A 25,046-nucleotide genomic window follows, 5' to 3' on the forward strand; every position below is an offset into this window, starting at 1 on the left:
ATGTCTCTTGCACACCTACAAAGGCGACCGGTGCATAGGAGAAGACCAAGCAAGGGCCCAACGCACTGACATTTTTAATGGGAAAGGTTATCATTTACGAAATAATATAACATGATGAAAACGTCTTTGCATTCAAGGACAGTGTGCGGGTGTGTTTTATTTTTTTCCCCTCAGTTCATTGCTTTGTTACCTCAAACACAATTTGGGTTTCTGGTGAGAAAAACCTTTGCACACCTAGAATAAAAGCTTATGTGCAGGTGCGTACGCACACAAGTGCATATCAATAATATAAGATTATTGATATGCACCACACACACTGTCAAACTGCACTGTACAGGAGTAGACCATTTATTGAAGGAGACGCACCGCTTCAATGGTCACTGATGAAGGTTATCGGTGACCGAAACATTTCTTCTCCTACTACTCCTATCTACTCCTGTACCGTGCAGTTTGGCAGTCTAAAGGCTTTAAAATGCTACAGTATATGAAATATACCAAACAACAAAGCTATTCATGGAAGTTATTGATATTGTGGTAATTCACTCTTAATTTCAGATATATAAATAAAAAGATATATATAAGTGGCTGAGCGTAAAAGAGGATCAAGTCGGCTTTACAAAATGAAATGGACAGTAATAAAATCTGCAGGACCTTTAAAGGTTTGCTGTCTAGGGACTTAAAGCTGTGCCCCACCCCCACCCCATGTGACCCCCATTTGGTGTGACTAACTAGCTGCACACCCATGGCACATGCTGTACATACATGAGGAACATGGTTCACACGCCTCAGTGCTGCAACTCATGCATTAGTTACAGTTGCAGTTTGAAGAAGGCATGGAGGATAATGTCTTGGATGGGGATGATAGCTACTGTGCTGTGTGTGGAGAAATCTTCCTGGTTCCGACTGTCCTGAGCTGTGTCTCTTGCAACAGTAGCTTCTGTAGCTCCTGTTTGGAGACGTGTTGGGGGAAATATGGTGCTAAATTGTGTCCTCTATGCTTGAGACAGGACCATGGACCACCAGGACAGAAAACATGCAAGGAACACCATGATAAATTGTCCTTCTTCTGTGTGGCTGACCTGGAACCTATTTGTTATACTTGCTATAAGTTAGGTCGGCATATGCATCATGGCGTGTACATTCCTAGTATGGAGGCCTTGGAGTATTGCAAGGTAAGTTATCATTGCTCTAGAAATGCACTAGACTACCATTTTTGTGCTTTTGTTGTGCATGTTTTGGTTTATAGTGTACTCTGGCGGTCTGGAGATTCTGAAAATTGAGGCAGCCTACACTGAATATGTGACCTGAAGTCTTTCAACCTAGACTACAAATTAACGACTGAAAAAAAGTATTATTATATTTAGTGGGGAAGGCATCAGTGTACAGTGGCTGTTATTAAGTTGAAGAGGACATGCGGGAGGATGCTTAGGGCAGATTCACACATGTAGTTCAGTATAAGTTGAAGTGAAGTTGCAACATGGTTGCATTTTTCATTTGCTGCGGTTTGTGCTCACACTGCACTTTTGTTAAGCGCACCAAACATGTAAACAAATGTCACTCAGTTGCTCGTTTAGGGTCAGAATTTCTATGGGAAGCGAACAGAGATCACAGCCGTGAATTTACTGTAGTGTTTCACATTAGTCTTGCATTAGGCTACTATCTGTATTTCTGTCTACCTATATGGGTGACCTAGACAAAAACTCAATTAGATTTCAATTAATTAGTGATTAGTAATAATTAGTCAATTTAACATCTTCAAATTCTTACATGATTAGCAAATCCTGAATACAAACTAATGGCTTTATATGCCCCTGTTTACTGAGTGGCTTGTTTGTGTCTGTAATGATCTTCAGGCCTGCTATTAAGACACACATATCTTCATAATGACTGAACAATGAGCTGTGACTGGCATTCTGTGGCGTGATTTTTCGTGAGTTCTGTCTGCAGCTCCTATTTAAAGTAGTTCCTCATTCTGACGGACACTGACCCTTTGCCTAATATTTAGGAAACAAGAGCCTACACAGTAAAATAGTTATTTAAACCCATAAACTCTATACTTAGATGAACGGAATCTATACTAGGCCCCCCTCCAAGCCAACAAACTCGCAGCATGTGCCGTTATGGTGCATGCATTGTTAGCTATTGTCACTGAATATTCATCCCAGAATAAGGATACTAGGGTTCATTTCAGACATTAATGTTTTAATGGCTGAGAACATTCATGACAAGAGGTTGAGCTTGATCATTTGGGCAGAGACACAGAGAAATTGACCTGAAAATTGAAGTCACTACCATGCAGTCCAAAGCGATATTTGTACTTTGCTTGAGTATTACCAGTACTGCCAGTACTACTCCACTACATTTATTATTACAAAACATACAGTATTCACTTAAGCCCTATATACATTTCGCCCATTTGAAAATAGCCGATCTACAAGCTCACAATGTGTCATGACATGATGCATTGTGAGCTTGTAGATCTATGTTTATTTGAAAACTTAAATTGGGACATTCTGCACAATGAGTACTTTTACTTTTCGTACTTTATGTACATTTTATGCAAATATTTTTCTACTTTTACATTGGTAGTAGTACTCATGACATCTTTTTATGCCTAATTTGATGGAAGATCAAGTTTCTGCAACAATACACTGACATTTTAGCATTTGTGGCGCCCCCCTGTGGGTGTAATTGAAGTCACATTTGACCATCCATTGATTAGATCTGTGATAAAAATTTGGGGCAGAGTGGATGCTGAACTTTTGATTTGTGGCTCACAACATGCAACCCGATGTGGTTGCTTGTAGATCAGCTATATTTGACTATATTCAACAGGGGGTCATCTGAGTTACTGCGTGGGGGGGCTGCTGAGGTGGAGCATAACACCTATCAGCTTACCCCACAACGACTTATTTACCCAAGCTGTGTTACTCATACGCTGAGTTGACGCTGCCCAGGGTTGAGACCAGGACCTTGCACTCCAAAGGCATGCGCCTTTGGAATAGCTGAGCTACCAATAAACTGAGCCGTGTAAACAAACAAAACCGTTTAATTTACACATCTCTGATGATATGGTAGGGCTGTCAAAATAATCTATAAAGCCAGCAAAGCTGCAGCATCACTTGAAGGCAACCCATATTAGGCAGGCACTTTAAATAAAAGAAAGTACCCTCATTGCAACTGGTCATTCCGGCCTCAGAGTCATCAGCTATCTCTGCACTCACCCAAGACATCATGAAGTCACTTATGGTCATCTTCACAAGCGAAGAACGAACATCAACATATAGTCAAATCTCTCAATGATCAACACACATTGATGAGACAGCAAAATATGGTGGGCTATAGTTTTGAAAGCCTTTTAGCAAGTTACCATGCAACATAATGTTATATAATATGAATAATATAGGTATAGTAGTACTCCCTCCGTTGTCTCTGTCTCACATGACACTGGTTAAAATATCAATCCAATGAGGCAGTTATTACAGCATCTTATCTCATCTTATAACTGTACGCTGTACAGTATGGCTGTAATCTCTGGTCTTAAAGGGGCATTCCACTCATTTTCAACATTTTACTATGTCATTAATATACCTTAGGGTTGTTGTGTGGAAATAATAAAAAAGTCCCTGAACTGTAGGTATTTTTTTCAGATCTCCAGTTCTAGGAAACACAGAATGGGGGGACGTTTTTTATTATTTTCACACAACAGCTCTAAGGTATATTAATGACAGTAAAATGTTGAAAATGAGTGGAATGCCCCTTTAAGCACCTTGTGTAATTTATTGTTTCCTCTCGCCTCCTGCATGTCCTCTTCGACTTAATAAGTGCTCCATGTATTATCCTTGCTCAACCATGGACTGACAGTGAACTGCAATGGTAGTGGACAGACTTCCTAGACTTTATATCTCTCTATCCTATACTCTATTTCTGGAGTAATGGCGTCTTTGTAAATGTACTCCCACAACAAAATATTGAATTGCCATATTTGTCATATTCACTAATTGGTCATTAAGTGACTAAGTTCCTATTAATAATATGTCTAAGGTCCAGTTGTTGAGCAGGAGTGTAGCCTACACCATGCTCTGGGCAAGTAATCAGTTGCTCTCAAAAATCAGTGACACTGCGTAAAGTTATATCCTGCTTTAAAAATAAAAGTAAAGCATGATATTGTTCTTTTCAGGTCAAGTTGGATCTTGACTCTGTGAGGACAACCACTACTGATACAGATATCTATGCTACTGCTACAGACAGGGCAAAAAGCAGGACATTCCCTTACCCTGGCCTAAACCAGATGGGTTCCTGACGCATACCGTTTCTATTTATATCCTGCCTGAAAGCCTTTTGTTTGATCTAAAACATCTTTTATCAGTCCTACCATTCTTCTGTGACATGTTGCTGCAAGTGTGTTCTGACACAGATGAGATCATTTTGTATCACTACATGCATGATGCACTCTAGTCTATTTGAGGTTCTCACACTTTTAGTTGATATATTTTAGCACCGGCACCAGTTTTCCCTTTGTTATCCCTCATCCCTGTGGGATTTGAATCTTATGGTGGTGTTTATTTGGGTAACTGCAGTGCACATGCCTGACACAATGCAACACAGTGCAGATAGACATACTGTGCTCACTGAGGTATTGACACTTTTTTTCCAGGCCATATTCATACAGTATAAGGCTGCCTAGCAGAGGCTTAGGAGGGGCATTGTAACCTTAGCTGACACACGGTCTTGTTATTAAAAACCCTCAAAGGCAGAATGGCCACCAGACGCACTCGTGAGGACGACCTGTCTTGCCCCATTTGTGGAAATATTCTCAATCAGCCGGTGGTGCTTACTTGTAAACACCACTTCTGTCAAGGGTGTCTCAGAGACAGCTGGGACACGCAGGCCAGTGGAGACTCACGCTGCTGCCCTCTGTGTGGCCGCAGATCCTCTATGGAGCACTTAGTCGTGAGCACCTTGCTGCAGAGGACCTGTGAATCCTTCAAGAAGGACAGAATCATGGATGACCCGGAGGCCTGCAAAGGACACGGAGACAAGCTCAAACTGTTCTGCGTGCAAGACTTGGAGCCCATCTGTGCTATGTGTGAAAAAGAGGCTGCGCACATAGGACACAAGTTCTACCCCATTAGGGAAGGTGCCCACGACTGTAAGGTAGGCAAGTGAACATAAAGGTGACTGAAACCATTAGAGAATGATCATTGACATGTGGGACATTTGTTTTTTCTTTTTGTTTGACTGTATGACTCTCAGACATCAACAAGCAGCCAGAAGGTGAACTTACTGAATGGAAATGGCAGTTGTACATTTCCCATTGTTATCTTATATTCATTGAGCATATGGCCTATGAGTATTTGTCGGGAACCCCTTTTGGTGTTTTTGGGGGTTGTTGTTGAGGGGCCTATGTAGTCCAGTAAATAAAGTAAAAAATTCCTCTCAGGTTGGGCAAAATTGGATTATTTTGTTTCTCAACTGATTCTGACAGGACATTAGGTCTACTAGCCAGGATAAAAAATCTACCCTAATCTGCTCACTGCAAATACCCTACATTTTCCTTAATCCAATATGCCACCATTGACACCCTATTGTAAGGCAATATTGTCTAAATTTCATTATGCTTTAATGTGATTTCATTATGCTTTAATGTGATTTCATTATGCTTTAATGTGATTTCATTATGCTTTGACATGTGACATGTCAAACTAGGGGGTTTTCATGCTTCTGAATCCATTCCAAGCATTAGTTGTGCATAAAAAACACTAAATTCAGCCATAGCCACTTACCCAAATGTCCCCAAAATGTGCTGACCTCATCACATGTGTGATGACGACTATGGCAGTTTTTAGCCCAAGAAGTGTTTTTTTGTGCAAAACTAATGCTTGGAATGGATTCAGAATCATGAAAACCCCCTATTTTGACATGTCACATCATGCTACTTAAAGCATAATGAAATTTAGAAAATATTGCCTTATAATAGGTTGTCATTGGTGGCATCTTGGATTAGGGCAAATTTAGGGTATTAGCAGTGAGCAGATTAGGGTAGATTCTTTATCCTGGCTAGTAGACCTAATGTCCTGTCAGAATCAGTTGAGAAACAAAATAATCCAATTTTGTCCAACCTCTGCTATTTAATTATTGGACAAATGCCCAGCTTTGAGTGTTTGTGTAGACACAAACATCGAAGACAAAAGTGTGTAAACACAAACATTGAAGACAAAAGTGAGGATGCAAATTGTGATGGGCCAGAATGAGATGATGTATGATCTGTGATGATGTACTATGATGATAAGAGCGCCCCTCACTTCACACAGGTGTGATTTTTGCCTTGTTTTTAGAATGGCCTCAGTCCTAAATGGGTTAAAAGGTGTCAATGGACATAGAAAAGAAAAATAATGATAATGCATGCACAGTTGCAGACCAAGAAAGACAAACTTTACGTTTTATGAACATAAAAATTAAAACGGATAAAAATGAGAAAATGGACTGCTGTGATGGACAACCATGTACTGATCTCCCCTTGATATGAGCTAAAAAAAGAATGTGTTCTTGATAGTGTGCAGCAATGTTGATTGGCATTCTAATAATAGAGGTATATTTTTGGTCAGCCACTGACAGGGCTCCTGGATGAAACCTGACTCCCATGAGGTTTCAGGAGTGTGTGAGTCACCGTATGCATTCCTCTCTCCCCACCTGCCCTCCTTGACAGCTTTTAAGAACGCGGAAGCCTTGGGTTAAGTCGAGGCTAATGTGAGAGGATAGAATTTGAGTTGCCACCTGTTTAGCTTTTCTGGGCACATGATCTTGACCTCGCCGATCGTTGCCACAACATTGTTTAGCCCAGAGATTTGCCTCTTTAATTCAACGCTGTGTTGTTTGGGCTTTACACTTGCAAGGTGAGAGGTGCAGTGGAACATTGAGAGGTGCAGTGGAACATTGTGAGGCAGCTGAAAAGGCGCACGTAGTGCAGACAGCATGCAAGCCCTGTTTGACTCTATATTGAAGTGATGATGACCAGTGGTTGAAAGTAACTAAGTACATTAACTGTAGCCTATACTGTACTTTTTTGAGGTATTAAAACTTTACTTGAGTATTCCCGATACTTTTACTTCTACTCCACTACATCTCGAAATATTGTTAATAATTAGTACTTGTAGTTGTAACAGAGTATAGGCCTATTCCTATATTGCAGTATTGATACTTTTTACCCAAGTAAAGAATTTGAGTACTTTTTTCCACCACTGGCTGAAAGTCACACGTGCAGACACTCCAGACAGCATGCATGTCCTGTTTGACACTATATTGAAGTGATGACGCCTTTATGTCACTGACCTTCCAGGAGGAGCTGAAGAATGCGTTGCAGCCTTTGAAAGACAAGTTGCAGCTGTACAGGAAGGTCAAAGCTGTCCACGAGCAAACGGCGGAGCATCTCAAGGTACTCCATCCATCGTCATGACTTTCAAATGTCGTCCTACACCTGCCATGATGGGGACCAACACAGGTGTTTCAATTTGTCTGATTGACATAGAACTAATCTTTGTTATCGGGAACAAACCACCTAACTCCAAAATGTTAATTTTCCCGGAAATTTAAATTTGACATTTTTCAGGAAATTAAGAAAACCTCATATTTTGAAAACAATGCAATACTGCCTCATCAAAGTTGGTATTGTGACTTTATATTGTCAATTACTTGCATGAGAGGGGGATAGGTGGTGGAGTTAGTTGCTTTAGCAGACAGTTTGAGGATCCAAAATGCTTTGGCCAAAGCATTTTTTACTACTTTCCATTGGTTCAATATTTCTACAGCCTCTGTTTTGTTGGAAAGCACGCTGAAATAGAAGCCATTGTTAAAAAAAGAATCCTCGTATCAAAATGTAATTAAAGTACTAAAAGTAGAAATAACTCACTATGCAGAATATCCCATTTGAAGTTTTCAAATGTATAACAAATATTTTGAAAATAGCAGATCTACAAGCTCACAATGTGATGCATTGTGAGAGTGTAGATCGGCTATTTTCGAATGGCCGAAATGCATATAGAGCTGAAGTAGTTAATGTATGCTTTATTGCTTTGTAATAATAATCAAAGTAACTAGTAACTAAAGTTTTCAAATAAATTTAGTGGAGCAAAAGTACAATGTTCTGCCTCTGAGATGTAGTGGAGTAGAAGTAAAAGTAACACTCGCAACACTTGGCACGGCGACTCGCTCGGCTGGCGCCTCGCTCGGCGGTGCCTCACGTGGCTCAAGTTCGGTAGAGACGGCGCCCCTCCGTCATTGTCTATGGGGAGGTATTTCAGTGTCATATGTACGGATTTTGGGGTTTTCTAGTCGTGTATGTACGGAATTGCATTACTATTCCTGTGAGACCAGGTTGGCTGAACGGTTATCAAGTATCGACATAGGCACAGGAGGCCAGTCTAGGCCACATGCACACATGCTAGGCCACATGCATGACATCAACACTGTGCATCCGTCTATGCGTTGTCCAGGTTATACGATATCGTAGACTGGCCTTGGTTGTCGTCGACCAAACTGGCATCATGCCGTAGTGCACATTAGTGAGAGGACTCAGGACCCACATTATAGACATGTTGAAAAAAGCCTAAACATTACTTTAATCTTTCTAAGCTTACATTTCCACCGCGTTCCTTCCTTCCCAGAACCAGGTGGAGCACACCGCGAGGCAGATCAAAGAGGAGTTTGAAGTTCTTCACCTGTTTCTGAGAGAGGAAGAGGAAACTAGGCTTTCTGCCTTAAAGGCTGAGGAGGAACAGAAGTCGAACATCCTCCACCGGAATATCGAGGACATGGACAATGAAGTGGCATCCCTCAACAACACTATTAGAATAGCGGAGCAAGAATTGAGATCTCAAGATATCCCTTTTCTGCTGGTAAATATAACCGAGCTTTGTCAAGCTTTGTCTGAAAATACTGATCTTTAATTGAAGTTGCAACACCTGAATATATCAAATGGTGAAATATGTCATCTATCTGTGTTTCAGAATTACAAGGACACAATAAAGAGGTAAAACAACTGAAGCCCCAAGTAGGCTGATCTTTAGGAAAACTATGCACGGATGACTGACATTTGTATTGTTGTTTCAAGGATATTCATTTAAAGGTTATTGTCATTTTAGAACCTGGAAACGTCCCCTGGATCCATTGATGATTCCTGGTGCTCTACTTGATGTGGCAACACACCTCGGCTCTTTGCGGTACAAAGTGTGGAGGAAGATGAAGAGAATTGTTAAATGGAGTGAGTGCTTTAAAAATAACATTGTTAAACCGTGCCATTTACCTTGTAATCGTATTGTTTTATCATGTTGTACAGCACTTTGGTCAACCTGGTTGTTTTTATGAATAAAATTGACTTAATTCCTTTGTTTTCCTTCCCATCCCAAAGCTCCTGTGGTTCTGGATCCCAACACAGCAGCGAGCTGCTTCATCCTGTCAGAGGACCTGACAGACGTGCAGTCCTGTTCCCAAATCTTTAAGCTGCCAGACAACCCTGAGCGCTTCGACATTAGCGCTGAGCTACTGGGCGCCGAGGGCTATTCCTCTGGGCGCCACACTTGGGACGTGGGGGTGAAGGATAACACCTACTGGGTACTGGGGATTGCCAGCGAGTCCATCAACCGTAAGGGCAAGCACGTCCTGACTCCCGGAGAGGGCTTCTGGACTATCAGGTTTCGCAATGGAGAGCACAAGGCCTGCACCGCACCATGGGAACCCCTGACTATGAGCAAGGAGCCGCACGTGGTCAGAGTGGTGTTGGACATGGACAGGGGCAAGGTGACCTTCTTTGACCCTGGGGAGAGAACACCCCTGTACACCTTCACAGGCGTGATTGCGCCTAAAGCCTTCCCATACTTCTGCACTGCATGCAAACAGCACCCACTTAAGGTCCTGCCTATGAGCATAAACGTATCAGTGGATGACTAGCTGCATTTTGGGATACATGTTGCAAGCAGTGTTGAGCCTACTGTTTTGACTGTTTTGCGAACGGAAAACGCAACGCGTCATATTAGAGAGAGCTGTATCAATGAAAGGCAAACTGAATTACCAGACAGATATCAGTACATTTGGAAGAGCCAAATATATTTTAAAATATTTATTTGTTACTCCTAAACAAATGTGTGCCACAAGATCTAAAATTATGCTTAGTTTCTTTGATCATGTACATCTACAATCTCTATCGATAAAACATGTTATTATATGTAGGGTAACAACCACAGTGTATGCAATTGCGCTTTGCAAGACAAGGGTGAAGAATCATTTAATGATTTCAACATTCTTTTGAGCTCCTATTGTACAGGAAATTCATCATTACACACAAATGCTGTGGAACACAAGATACAAATATTCATATTCATATAAATATTCATATATAAGGCACATACAGGAACAAGTTGCTTGTTTTTTTGTAAACCCGTGCCAGCGCATATTGTTCAATACTTCAAACATCATTAATCAGGTTTAGTTTTTCATCAGCATGTAACAGTGCATTAAATAAACCCTTCTACAGTTAGTGTCTGACCTAGCAGGCTTGTGTATTCTACTCTTCAGCCTCAGTCATGCTAACACAGCAGTAACACCATCCAAAACCTTAAACCAACACTCAAGTATTGCTTGAAACTACACTGTCAAATCCTGAGTGTAAATTTAACTCTGCAAGTGTACAAATGGACCCTTTAGGGTCCATTTGTACACTTGCAGTTAAATGAACACCCGAGACTCACTGTGTAGTGTGTACACGGATATAACTGTTCTGCATGCTTGCTTGCAACATACTTTAAACTAGAAAGAAAGAACAGGCCTATTCTGTGCATGACTTTGCATGTGACTCCTTCCTGTTCCCTTCTTGCTCTCAACCAGAAGACACATATTCCAATTGTAACATTACAATCCTGGTTTCCAAAAAAGATGGCGCTCTATTTTCTGTGCTGTGTGGCGCTTGAAGGATCTGAGGTGTTCAATTTGGCTAAACTACACAGAAGCGATGAAATAAAACTGTGGCGAATGCCCTCACACTATGTCATCATCACAGGGTGTTATTATTCATTATAAGAGGTTATCTGTAACAGTACTATGGCTGCCTTCTGAAGTAGCCCTTTCACAGGGTCCCTGAAATGTTAAAGTCCAGGGAAGAGGTACTAAGAGAAAGAGGATGTACGCGTCTCCCCTCTTTCGCCTCCCCCGTCTCAGACACCCTGACTGCGCCGCCCAGGGGCCGGTCTATCTCATAGAGACATCCTTCCCTCCACAATAGCGTTGTGCAGCTCCTCATCCACAAGCTCATAACGCCCTGCTCTGGAGTTTAAAAAATAGATCTGGTCAGCTGTGAGGCGTGGATCATAGCCCTCCTTCTGCAACCTGGTTTTCTGGATTTTAAAGGTGCCTGGGATGGAAACATAATAATGTACATTATATATCGTTGTTGTCGGCATAAACCTCGTATCTCCATATTCCAAGTCTTATTTTTGTTTTTTCTGTAAATGAATGTCCTACATCATCAATCATACAAGAGTGTCTGAAAGTACTGAAAATAGTAGATCTACAAGCTCACAGCGAGTCCCGACGCATAGTTGTAAACATTGTAGACCGGCTATTTTCACTATTTAAAATAATAAAGAAGTAATGGTTATGGTTCTGGACATACAAGATTTCCATCCGACAGCGAAAATATACTGTGTGTGTGAATGACGCGAGGAGGATCAGAGTAGTTTACCTGTAGTATCTACTTGCGGTAAGATTCGTAGAAACACAGGGCGAGCGTACGGGGGTAGGACTTGTTGAGCTCCCCGCAGGAAAGCGTCACAGTCAAAGTTCCCTGTCTCGTCAGCAATGGCGGCCATGCCTGCTTTCCCTTCCACACCTGGGTATAGGGGACATGGGATCATTTATTCAAAAAGAATTCAATATGTTCCAAAGCAATATACAACATGCCAAAGGTTAAAAACAACCCCAATAGAGCGTCGCAGTCCCGCCCCCTTTCATGACGACGCCAGGCCCAGGAAATAATTCCCAATGCATTTTTCCCATAGACATTTCAAAAAGTATTTATTTAAAGACCTTTTAAGCGTCGTACAAAGCCAACTCGAGTTGTGACAAATCATGACAAGAAACACAACATTTTGGACCAAACAAATAATTACAAAGAAGAAAAACAAGAAAAGAAGTGTTGTAACCTGCCGTTTTCTTCTTCTTTCTAATTATTTGTTAGGCACGAAAAATTTTGTTTGTCGTCATGATTTCTCACAACTCGAGTTGGCTTTGTACGAGGCTTAAAAGGTCTTTAAATAAATACTTTTTGAAATGTCTATGAGGAAAATGAACGGGGAATCATTTCCTGGGCCCTGGTAGGGGGTGGGACTGCGACGCTCTATATCAAGGGCTGTCCAAAGACCTTGTTATTTTGCCACTCTATTCTTAATTTTCTTTAGGAGCAATAGGACAGTGTGCGGACATTCTCTTCCTTTACAATATTATCTAGTCCAGTGGTTTTAAACCTTTTTCGGTCCATTAATGATTCAGAATTTGAGCCACAAACCACCATTTGATGAGATTTAATCTCTCAGATCCAAAACTAGGAATATTTTGTCCACAATTCCATGCTATATTGAGGAACCATAGGAGAGATAACAGTTCAACTTGTAAATTAAATAATGCAGATGTTTAACAATGTTTAACACTTGAGAGCGTAACATGAAACCAAATGAACCCTTATGGGTCCATTTGGTTTCATTTTACACTCTCAAGAGTTAGGGGTCCATTTGGTTACCAACTCTCCATCATTTAGCTGGGGGCCACCTGGAACCCCCTCAGGGACCACTGGTTGAGAACCACTGATCTATTCTGATCCAGCACCTGTTGAAATGTCACCTCTTGACCGCTTCTGAAAAAATGACAAATCTAGTGGTCACCTGGCACTGTCACCCCGTAAACGGCCACATCGGTCTGGTCCAGAAGGCTGCTCAGGGTGCCCTCCACCTCAGTGGTCGAAACGTTTTCCCCTCGCCATCGGAACGTGTCTCCGCTGCGGTCGCGGAAATACATGTAGCCTAGTTCGTCCATCACCAGAACGTCACCTTGTTGGGGCAAAAGGAACACACACACGCAGAGGAAGCTGATTTTAAACCTCTGCATTATTGGGATGAACGGCTATTGGAAAAGTATACACGGAAATAAATGAATGAATGTTTGCACACTCCTTCCATGTGATTGAATGCACCCTTCCCTTCCAAGGGAACTGCGTTTGGAGCATTAAATCATGTGCGGGGAGCCGTGTAGCGAATGTACTGTTCAATCATTCCTTTTGGAATATCTACATTCTGTCCTGCTGGGTGTGAGTCACTCGTATCTCTAAAAATAAACACTGATGATAAATCGAAGCAATAAAACAAATTAAGTTTGTAACCTTGACACAACTCAAATTGGTTACATTTCTTGAAATGACAGAAGGTTGCTTCTATTTAAAGAGACGTGCGCTGTACACTCATAACTCTGGCTAGCCCCTTTTGGAACCCTCAGTTACCTTTTCTGAAGTTTGGACGTACGGTACCCTAGGGTCCCTGAGAGCTTATACTCTCTGTTCACGGAGAGCCGCGGCACCGCTTGAGTGTTGGTGAGATGTTTCAAAGATGCATAACACAGCTATTGGAGACAACGGAAACGTGGGCGATGCCGTTAAGTATTTTTAATCTCCGTGAACAGAGAGTTTGTACATCTGCATCCTATGGAGGGCGGAATAAGCTGTCAGGGACCCTAGGGTACCGTACGTCCAAACTTCAGAAAAGGTAACCGAGGGTTCCGAAAGGGGCTAAACTCTGGCCAGATTTTGTTTTGCTGGTAAAGGTTGATCTGACACAGAACAATTTGTTTAGTATATCTGGAATAGTAAGGTCCACTTTAATTGGATTCATTCATTTCGATATAAGCACAACTGGTGACCTGACCTGATAAATATGCAGAGTCATTTTTCTTGAAGACATTGTGGGCTATCTTCTTCCTAGTAGCGTCCTGGCTCGCATAGCCATCAAAGCGGCGTAGTGGATCCTGCTGGTTAATACGGCCCACTAGCAGGCCAGGCTCTCCTGCCAAAGACAAAGATGAGAGCTGTTAGTAGGGCTGTCACCATTAGACAGTTTAGTTGACGATTAATTGTCACACAAATAATTGTTTTTTAGGCCTCATAATCAAAGATTGCACAGGGCAGATATGACACATAACTTAAATACACATATTACTGACACATTTATAATATAATTTCATACTTTCCATATACAGCTGATCTGAAATGTATGAACATTATTTGACATGGAAACGATTATGCGAAATAATTGCGATTGTCTCAAATAATTGCGACTAGGCGCTCACGTAACAATTGTGACAGGCCTAGCAATGAGATGGTTTCAGAAGACCAAACAAGGATCCTATTAAGACGGGAACAACATTTAATTTAGATATATTACATCAGGGATAAAAGATGTGGTGGAGTGTGTGTTTATGGGAAGCGGTCAGTTACCGGGGCGACAAGGCACACAGAGACCGTGGCCATCTCGCACCAGCTCCATGCTCTCCTCGTCGACCTTGACCAGACGGATAGGGTACACGTTGGGGAGGATCCGGCTGTTGAACCCGCATGCTCCAACCTGGTGACAGACAGAAATAACTTGCTCAACCTGAATCCAGTCAAATATTTGAAATCTGAAAAGTAAACAAGCAGTGGTGGAAAGTAAATAATGCAAAGCTAATACAGCCTGCGGGTCCCTGAATCAGTGGACATTTGTTTTAAGAAATCTTGAGACATCTTTTTAACATTGCTTTGACTTTTACATGGCTGCAATTCTCTTCACACTTTATTTGTTCTTTTACATTATTATAATTTTAAATGCATTGATTTTTATGTATTCATCGCTGCATTTTGAACTTATTTTTCCTGTGAAGCACATTGAACTGCACTTGCTGTATGAATTGTGCTATGAATAAAGCTTGATTGATGTAACTACATTTACGCAATACTGTACAATTTTGATACATTTCCTTTACTTGAGTATTTCATGTTTTTGATACTTTTTAATATTTGATACAAATATTATACTTTTTACTAAGGATGTCCCGATACACTTTTTTCGTTTACAAACCGATTCCGATCCAACAATTTCTGTGTTAGCCGATACCGAATACAAGAGTGCTTAAAAATCATCTACTGAGTAAACAAAAGCAATGTGTAGCAATCAAGTTGCTACACATTGAACAGGACAGAGACCTTCCCAATACTTAGTGCAGCAATAAAGTGTAAAATACTCTCTGTAACTTAAGTTCACTTCAAACAAGTAGGTAGGCAGCACATTTTAAGCAGCTGTACAGCAGTGATTCTCAACCTTTTTAAACCAAGTACCACCTCAGAAAATATGTCTACAAGTACCACCATTAATGTTAAACTTAATGTTAAAATACAGTAGTGCAGACTTCCTGCCTACCCCATATTCAGCTATATCACACAGGAGGCAAATGTATTCCTCATAAGAATTTATTTTTCACAGATGTGAGCTACAATTATGCTACAATCATGCTGTGCAAAACTGGCACTAGTGAAGTAAAACATTTTACTTCACTATAATTATTTGACAGCTTTAGTTACTACCGGTAGTTCCTTTACAGATTTAGATTTTTATTATAAAAACATACATTCAAGCACCTATTTTATACTTGCTATTTGAAAATAGCAGATCTACAAGCTCACAGCATGTCACTTCACGCTGCATTGTGATCTTGTACATCTGCAATTTTCTTTAAAAAAAAAATCTGAATAAAGTTTGAGAACTACTGATTTAGAAGGCATTATTTTGTACATTTTGATGCCAATAATGTCGTCATCCACTGACCTTGCCGTCCATGTTGGCGATGCTACAGTTGCACTCGGTTGCTCCGTAGAACTCGCCGACCTGGGCCACGCCAAAGCGCTCCGTGAAGGCCTCCCACACGCTGGGGCGTAGACCGTTCCCTACGGCCAGGCGAACGCGGTGGCCCTTTTCCGACGGCCGCACCGGCTGGGTCAAGAGGTAGCGACAGATTTCCCCAATGTACTGCACGACCTATAGGAACAAACAGAATAACCCAAGGCTTTTAATCTTGGCAGTTTTTACACCAATTTAGTCATCTATTTGTCTGCACAATTTTAATACAACATATCTTTTCTATGAAACCGATGTTCTATGTCACAAAACCTTTCAGGAAATTGAAAAAGTTCACAGCTCGTCACACTTTCATAATCATGAGACAAAGTACAGTAAAGGGCATTCATTTATGAAGAAAAAAAAAACATGAAAAGAAATATGGGAGATAAAAGACATACTGCTCAACGCCTTACTGTGCAGTTGTACTTGGTGCAGTCTTCCCAGAAGCGGCTAGCGGAGAACTTCTTCTTCACAACCACGGTGAGGCCATTGATCAGACACTGACCTACGCCCATGATATTACCTGACCAGGACAAAGCATGGACTTTGGATATCTTCACTTACAAATATAATCCATCTATCTAACATGAAGCATCATACGCCCTGCAGCATGGTGCTTCATTAATCTATCTATCTAACATGAAGCATCATTCGCCCTGCAGCATGATGCTTCATTAATCTATCTATCTAACATGAAGCATCATACGCCCTGCAGCATGATGCTTCATGTTAGGGAGATAGAATCTATCTATCTAACATGAAGCATCATACGCCCTGCAGCATGGTGCTTCATTAATCTATCTATCTAACATGAAGCATCATACGCCCTGCAGCATGGTGCTTCATTAATCTATCTATCTAACATGAAGCATCATACGCCCTGCAGCATGGTGCTTCATTAATCTATCTATCTAACATGAAGCATCATACGCCCTGCAGCATGGTGCTTCATGTTAGGGAGATAGAATCTATCTATCTAACATGAAGCATCATACGCCCTGCAGCATGATGCTTCATGTTAGGTCTATCTAACATGAAGCATCATACGCCCTGCAGCATGATGCTTCATGTTAGGTCTATCTAACATGAAGCATCATACGCCCTGCAGCATGATGCTTCATTAATCCATCTATCTAACATGAAGCATCATACGCCCTGCAGCATGATGCTTCATGTTAGGTTAGATAGAAAGATACAGTCTACCGTTAAATTGCCATCGAAGCTGGCGACATGAAGATACAAAGTATGGTTTGTAGCTGCCACAAAAGCTACAACAGCTACAAAAACATTGAGCTAGTTTCAACTTTATCTTCAAATATGCTGTGTGTAGCTTTGTATCTTTTGTATCTGCCAGTGTCAACGCACCATTAACATTCATCTACAATTTTAGGCATTTAGCAGATGCTCTTTAGCGTCGGCAAATAACCAGGAAGAAACCTAGTCAATCAACAACAGGGTCAGTGGTCAAATTAACCAGGATAGCAGGTAGACCTCAAACCTAGCGATCTATCAACAAAAATAACACATTTCTAACACAACACACTAGTGAATACAATATGAATATAGTACAATAGAAAGAAAGAAAATAGTATTAGACTTAGTCAGACTAGACTTGTATGCAGACTACTGTACCTGCTGAGTGATAGAGGGGCAGGCAGTTGTAGATGACGTCGTTAGAACGCATGCGGAAGGCATAATACCCAAAAGAAGCAATTCTGAAGTAGCTGTGGGTGAGATGGACATGTTATAATCTCCTCAGTGATCTTTCCAGTAGCCTTTTTTCCCTCACTGTATATGTTTCTTTTCCCTTTTTACCTCCATTATGATGAATTCCTATACTGTTCTTTGTCTATATAGAAGTGTCTATTTGTACGTCTCTAAATGTTTTGATGATTTGAACATGGTGGACCCTGTTGTAAACAAGTGTAATGCTTAATTGGGTCGTCCACTCACAGTTAACAGCCTTTGTATTGAGTTTGTGCTTGAAATGTACTGTAATTCTGCAAACTGTTAATAACATTTTCAATCAATCAATCAATCAGCCAAATTAGATTTTTGCGTTGGCTATTAGAAAATAGCAGATATACAAGCCCACAGCGCATTACGAATATCTGTTTATTAACTTTATTTATTTACTTATTTAATCTTGAAAGTGTGAGAACTACTGATTTAGAAGGCATTTGTAGAATCGGCCTCAGATCTTAAATAATGGGTTTATGTGAGCTTACCGACTGTGTACCACAATAGCAGCTTTGGGAAGTCCTGTGGTGCCTGAAGTGTAAATGTAAAACAGGCGATCTGCAGAAGGAAACAATACGTGTAAATCACTGAATGTGCCTGAGATCCTCAACCACAAACACTTTGTACCCAACATCTGGATGGTAGTTTACTGTTCCCAATAATGACAAGCACAGTATGTACCTGTACATCATCTCCAGTACTTTAACACATTTTGGACACATCCAGAGTGTCAGGCAAAATAATCTTTGGCGCACAGTAATGATACAATGTCTTCACATGTTGTTTGTGAATAAAATTATGCCTTGGCATTGGAAAAGACTTGTCTGCTTACATAAATAAGCTGAAGCAGATATGCCGTAGTTAAGACATTTGTGATTCAGAGAGCACACAAACAGCAAACTATTATCCAGGTCTACCACAGAAAAAAGGTCAAGAACCATTCTGAATACAAAATGACTAATAATAACCCTGCTTAGTTTATCACAAGTTAGATAACCACTAGAGAGAATTCTGTTCAAAAAGAATGAGAAGAATTTCAGTGTGGCATTCTGCCAGACCAGTTCTAGGCAGTCAGCACCGTGGCTAAACCTCCGAAAAATAGATCACCGACATAATGTAGACATGAATGTGCCACCAACCCATCACATGCTAAAACAGACAACTAAATACAAACTAAAATATAAAATAACAAGTGTGAACCATAGTCATATTGTATATCTGGCATAAATATGGAGGACATTTTTGGCCCCAGCCCCAGTGTGTGTGTACTTACTGAACATGCATTTGCACCCACTCTAGTAGCAGCTAGACTACATTTTTTTCCTGCAGGAAACCCTGAGATTCCTTCCATTCTTTGTGCAATAAAACCAAAATAGCATAGGTGTAAATAAAAGGTTAGCACTTTAAATAATACAGACAAATCATGGTGAATGTTTGAATATGAATAAGAGTTGGGACTATTTGAAAATATACAATCAGAGATTGTGTCTTGGGGGAGTACAAAAACAGAGTGTAAATGTGTCGGCTGTCACGATCATGACATTTAGCTGACGATTAATTGTCACTCAAATAATTGTGACTGATGATTTCATTGTGTTTTTGGCATTGGCAACATTGCAACATGTAAATAAAATTAAATTTCTTCAGTCTTTGTATACAAAAGTGAAAGGCAGATATGACAAATAACTTAAATATACAAAGAAACTGCTGACGATGACTGGTACCAATGAAATGAAAACAAGCCATATACAAATCTCTACTTTCAAAGATAGCAAATATTGTTGCTCTAACATCTCACAATGCGTCGAATAATTACATGTTTTCTAGTAGATTTGCAATGGTAACAGCAAGTTGAAATTGGTTTAAAGAGCATGGACAATGAGTCATGACATGGAAATAGTGATATGACATTTCATCTCTCTGTTTTCTAGAGATGAATGGACATGATTCTAACGATGAAAAATGATTGTGCTTTATAATTGCAATCAGGCGATTGTGTAATAACTGCGACAGGCCTACTACACTCACCATTGAAGCCTTTGGGGAGAAGGCAAGGAGGAGGGGGAAGTCTAGAGGCAGAAGCTAATATGGGGTCCAGGGGTTGGGCACCAAGAGACCCCAGAAGCACAGTACTGAGCTCTCCTGAACAAAAGCATACCATGGACTGGCTCAGGGACGAACTCACCTCCAACATGGCTGACAATCCGTAAAAAGGATGATATAGAGACAAGAAGAGAGGGCATTGGTTAATTCAGTTGCATCACTGTAGTAGACACTGGGAGGTTTACTATAATGTACTGCACATTGGGTACAATGAAAATAAAATGGGTAAACAGACTGGATTTAATTCGTTATACTAGCCTTTCATTGTTGATTTTGGGTTGCAAACAGAAGAAAGCTAAATGATAGGTTGCAACAGTCACAGCCAGACTGTGGTGACATGTAAATGTAATATTGGAGGCGGATCTTTAACATATTAGTCAGAAGACAGTGTGCTGCCACAGAAGATTGACTGATGTCATAGGCAACAAATACAATAACTGCTACAATGTACCTAGAGAATATGACACCGTAGGAATGCCAGAATGTTAATCTAAGACATTGTGATGTCACGGACACAGAGGGAAAATACCATGACAGAGTCACAATGTTGGCAACGTACAGTGTGAGACAGGCAGAATGCTGACAGTGGACAGTGGAACACATCATGGGACACAATACTGACTACAGAATGCATGTGATGGACACAAACAGAATGCGCTAAATATTTAGGCTTGCTTACCCTCAGCGAGCTCTGCTCCAAACACGATGCCCCGGGCCCCCGACACGCCAATGCAGTGCAAGAGCGCGTCGCGGCGGAGGTTGAAGTTGATGAGGGCAGCCTCGATGCCCACCTTGGCCAGCCCCAGCCAGAGGGCCACCAGCAGTGGCCTGCTCTCCATGAAGATCGCCACCACGTCGCCAGACGTCCATCCCTGACCCTTTGCCCACTGGGCCACCGTGTTAGACTGCTGGTCCAGCTGGGTGAAGGTCCATATTTCGCCGGTGGCCTCGTAGATCAGGGCCGGTTTGTCCGGGTGGAGCTTCACGGTCTCGGCGAAGATGGAAGGAATGTTGCTGGAACGACGCATGTGCCTCCACAATGCCAGCTTCACACGCAAGAGCACATAGAGGCCACTAGATGTGGTTACAGGAAAAGGGCACATTTACATTCCAGAGAACCACAAGCATGATTAATTATAGGTTTATTGTTACACCTTGTGGCAGGGAGGGGTGAACAACAACAACTGGATCTACCAGGTGACACACACACACTTACACTCAAAGGATCACAATGGAAAGTAGCTCTCGAGCTTTGTTGTTTTATCTTTTTGACAGATATATCTACAAAATACAAATGTTTATGCATATGCATTTGTCAATTACAATGTAATTCAATCAATTAATTAGATTGGGTTATTGAGGTGGTCAAAAACAAGCATTATTCATTATGAATTAATTATTGGCAGTGCAGTGATTCTCAAACTGGGGGGTCTGGATCCCCCAGGGTTCATTGAGGAAGTTAAAGTTCTGTAACTCTGAAGAGTGTACAAACAGACGCTACGGACTTCATTTGGTTCCATTTTGACATTTTCCAGATTTAGGATTGAATAGATTATTAAATTTACCCAGACATGGAAAATTATATCAAATGTGGGTCCTAAGCCTCATGCATATCAAACTGGGGGTCCTTGAAATTAAGAAAGTTTGAGAAGCACTGCCTTATGGTATTTAATATGAAAACTTACTTCAGGTCTCTCTTGGCAGTGCGCAGCGCGATGTAGAAGTACCTCCAACCACTCGTACCCAGGTAGACCCCAAGGCCTGCTGCCAAGCTCCAGGACCAGGGCACCCCGAAGAGCCGCAGCAGCCCCAGTGACCCCAGAGAGACTGAGGCACTCGCCACATTGCGCATTCCTGTTATACAGAGGAAATGAGATAAAGAGGACTTTAATAGCGTAGAATGAATATACTAGGCTTCATGGGTTTATATATATAAACATCAGGTTCATTTGATATTGTATATTTACTTAAGTACATTAACCAATTATATAAAATATAATGCATAACCAATTAGCCTATATCAAAACATTTGAACACAAACTGTGTTTGCAGTCCATGCACACTACACAGTAAAACTCTCCGAGTTAGGTAACTCAGAGCTTGTAAAATCTGTACAAACAACAGTAACCAAATGGACCCCTGCGGGGTTACACCCCGAGATAAATAACAGAGGATTTAATTGTGTGGGACAGATTATCCCCACACACATTTAAGCAGCCTATAATATGGATGTCATGCCAGGTCATTGTATTCATTCATTGCACTGACTGTACTGCGTAAAATCTAAAATGCAAGCAAATGTACTGTAGACAACAACTTACCTATTCAACAGCGGACCAGAGCAATGTAACCTTTCACCTACTAACCCCGTCTAAAAAATATTGTAATTGAGTTCACGTCCACAGTCAGGGTAACCCGTTCTGCCGGTTGGTTGCAGTTAATGAGAACAATACGAATACACCGACTGAACCTTTAAAAAAAAATCTAATGTTTGATCACAACAGTTTCCAAGTGTTGCAATAGTTTGTTCACAGTTCAGTGATAATGCACTATGTCTAGTCAACGCGGTTGAACTTGGATTGTAAACAGCTTCCATGCGAGGGGAATTGACAACGTAACAAACAATACAGAGCAACCCCTCGATATCCAGGTGTTCAAATATTCCAAAAAACAGAGAGAAAATAATTTCGAACGAGAGCAAATGTGCTCGAAATCCACCAGGAATCTGGAAATAGAATGAAATCAGGCTATCCTCTGTACTCCATGTTGAATGGTACCCGACCCGTTACAACCAACTGGAGGCTGGAGCACCGCCCACATCGGGGTTGTGTCTAGTCAGCGAGCGTAGCCATTGGATGCGGTTAATGCTCGTCAAGCTGTTGCTCATTTCGATTGGACGATATTTTCCCCGCCCCTGTTTCTTTTTGTTTGTTTCTGCCATTGCACAGTGAGTGAGTGCAGTGCACTTTGCAGATGCTGCCTGGCAGGATGTCGATAGTTTGTAGGGTATTACTAAATGCTGGTTATGAAATGTACCAAATCTGTTGTAGCCTATACCTTACCTCACATAGATGTGATTACAAAATAATGAAAGTCTATTTTAGCTGCTAGCATCATATTTGTTCTGCAACATGTTTTGGTCCTATACAGTTAAGTTAGGCATTTGTGAGTTTACTGAGTTTGGTTTGTATTGCTCCCTGCAGACTGAAGGCCTGCCTATGATATATTGCACATTTTGCACAGGATTCAGGAGCTGTCTCATCTTATAAAGGTCCCCTCACACACACACACACACACACACACACACCTTAACAAACACTTGAATTTAATTTAATTTAATTGTAGACATTACATTTACTTTGACTCGATTCCACAGATAAACATGTGTTAATTTTATTTGTGGAAATAGCCAAACTACAAGCTCACAATGACTCACACTTTGCCCTGCGTCTTTCTTGTGTAATATTTGACAATTTGGACAATTTGGAATAAAAAAGGTCTAATTAAATTGTCACTTCAAAAATGTGCAGATAACCTGTAGACACTACTGTAGACCACCTGATGACCTCTCTTCCAGGCCAAGGCATCCATTAGAAATGGATTATATTCGCATCTTTGATGTATTTACAAACTGAACTCCCTGGGCAACCGCAGTGACCTCCAGGAAAGTCTGGATGGCAACCGAGGAAGGTCGGTGACGCTGGAGAGACAGCTGACCTCCAGGAAAGTCTGGCAGGGCAACAGGGGTTAGCAACCTCTGTTGCAGCACTCGCAAGAGGGCACCACGCAAGCTACAGACCGTACAAATGAGCAATACCCCATAGTCTCCCGAGAGGAGGGGAGGAAGAGAGACTCGATAGGACAGATTCAACGACAACAACTATGACAGTGACACAGACGCAGAGAAGGCTCCCTTGAAGTCCCCCAAGAACTCACAAGGCAGAGAGAGCTTCCTGCTAGTTCTGGCAGGGGAGAAAGGACAGTGGGCGGGTCCGCGGGGGGGTGCCCTGGGCACGGCGGTCGCTGGGGTGTGGTCAGCACTGGTTTGCTTCACCTGGCCGGCGGGTTTTTCGCACTTCGGTGATGGCTGCGTGCAGGGTGCCCCTCCGTGGACTTGTCTATAGCTGGAAGCCTGGAGGAGAGGGGCAGTGACTTGGCCAATCACTGCTGACCCGCCAACTGGAGAGTGTAGTGGTTGAGGGTTGAAACACTCTAAGAAGGTTGGAGACCACCTGATGACCTCTCTTCCAGCCAGGCCAAGGCATCCATTAGAAATGGATTATATTCGCATCTTTGATGTATTTACAAAATAAACTATGTTGTTGGTTTATTTACTGTTGACTGAGTGAGAAAACAATTTGTTGCACATTAAGCTAATCGTCTGGGGACCCCCCAAAATAATTTGGGGACCCCCTGGTGGTCCCAACCGCCAGGTTGGGAATCACTGGGATACGCAGGTCCTGCTGAATAAGTCCTTCCGAAGGACTCCGTTATTGGAATTTCTGAAGGACATGAATATGGATCTCAGGTGATACACTGGATTTATCATAAGATATTATTATTTATCAATGCAGTAGATTTACTGAATCACAGTAGGCCTATTCAGAAACCACCAGGGGTCTAAAAATACCAGCCTGAATACTAAAGGTGAAGCAGAATCTTTAAGCAATTGTTGAAATACTGAAAATAAAACCAATAAAATATAAAATAGGCTACTCACAAGTATCTAGCCTTTATGTGCCTTGTCACATAAAGGAAATAACTACATTGATGACATTTCCACTTCCAATAAGCAAAAAAGATGACGAAGATGATGCAGACTTTTGTCTCAACACCCTGGGAATGTAACAATGACATGTCAACATGCAATAATGCCAGGCTATACAGCATGTTATAAAGCTGCATGGGAAATGCCGGTATGTGGAAAATAAATATTGTTTGTTGTTTAGCCAAGGATGCCCAGAACAGAGAGGCCTGGATATGTCACCATAGTACTGGTACTTATACTTAATGACAACAGAGCAGTTGATCTCTGCTGGACAATAGAAGGAGCCAGTGACTGTTAACCACTTGAATAGCAGAACGTAGCAACAAAAATAGCAGATCTTAGCAGAATAGCAGGTTGGGGTTCGATCCCCGGCCGGGTCATACCAAACACAGTAATAATGGGACCCAATGCCTCCCTGCTTGGCACTCAGCATCAAGTGTTGGATTGGGGGTCAGGTAAACTACAATGATTCC

The 25,046-nt window shown here is 41.4% G+C and overlaps 2 protein-coding genes across 3 annotated transcripts; one reads left to right on the forward strand and one right to left on the reverse strand.

Annotated features, from left to right (window-relative positions):
- The first annotated feature begins 772 nt into the window (after window positions 1-772).
- On the forward strand, window positions 773-10,614 carry trim35-13 (tripartite motif containing 35-13). Of its 2 annotated transcripts, none has more exons than XM_079519476.1 (6): window positions 773-1,172; window positions 7,340-7,435; window positions 8,664-8,894; window positions 9,006-9,028; window positions 9,141-9,259; window positions 9,407-10,614. In XM_079519476.1, the coding sequence occupies exons 1-6, from the start codon at window positions 834-836 to the stop codon at window positions 9,943-9,945; spliced, it is 1,347 nt and encodes a 448-aa protein (XP_079375602.1). In that variant the 5' UTR covers window positions 773-833; the 3' UTR covers window positions 9,946-10,614. The 2 variants fall into 2 exon arrangements, with proteins under 2 accessions (XP_079375602.1, XP_079375601.1); XM_079519475.1 differs by lacking the exon at window positions 773-1,172 and adding an exon at window positions 4,580-5,157.
- Window positions 10,100-22,584, reverse strand: slc27a1a (solute carrier family 27 member 1a). The gene is made up of 13 exons (XM_079519474.1): window positions 22,127-22,584; window positions 21,491-21,659; window positions 20,485-20,879; window positions 19,731-19,898; window positions 18,191-18,260; window positions 17,595-17,686; window positions 16,376-16,485; window positions 15,891-16,100; window positions 14,528-14,654; window positions 13,959-14,096; window positions 12,927-13,091; window positions 11,732-11,878; window positions 10,100-11,401 (listed from the first exon to the last, which is right to left on the reverse strand). Exons 2-13 carry the CDS (start codon window positions 21,655-21,657, stop codon window positions 11,244-11,246), a joined length of 1,947 nt encoding a protein of 648 aa, XP_079375600.1. The 5' UTR covers window positions 21,658-21,659; window positions 22,127-22,584; the 3' UTR covers window positions 10,100-11,243.
- Between the last annotated feature and the right edge of the window lie 2,462 nt (window positions 22,585-25,046).

Source organism: Electrona antarctica (genome assembly GCF_951216825.1).
Source record: "Electrona antarctica genome assembly, chromosome: 14".
NCBI classification, from domain to species: domain Eukaryota; kingdom Metazoa; phylum Chordata; class Actinopteri; order Myctophiformes; family Myctophidae; genus Electrona; species Electrona antarctica.

Bases quoted from the DNA above. Each gene is read 5' to 3' on its own strand.
- trim35-13 (XM_079519475.1), top strand. From the start codon at position 4,759: ATGGCCACCAGACGCACTCGTGAGGACGACCTGTCTTGCCCCATTTGT. The intron at 5,158-7,339 runs GTAGGCAAGTGA...CTGACCTTCCAG, and splicing joins AAGGTGCCCACGACTGTAAG to GAGGAGCTGAAGAATGCGTT. The intron at 7,436-8,663 runs GTACTCCATCCA...CTTCCTTCCCAG, and splicing joins AAACGGCGGAGCATCTCAAG to AACCAGGTGGAGCACACCGC.
- slc27a1a (XM_079519474.1), bottom strand. From the start codon at position 21,657: ATGCGCAATGTGGCGAGTGCCTCAGTCTCTCTGGGGTCACTGGGGCTG. The intron at 14,655-15,890 runs GTCAGTGGATGA...GTCTGTCACCAG, and splicing joins TCGCCAACATGGACGGCAAG to GTTGGAGCATGCGGGTTCAA. The intron at 11,402-11,731 runs GTAAACTACTCT...TTTCCATCCCAG, and splicing joins ACCGCAAGTAGATACTACAG to GCACCTTTAAAATCCAGAAA.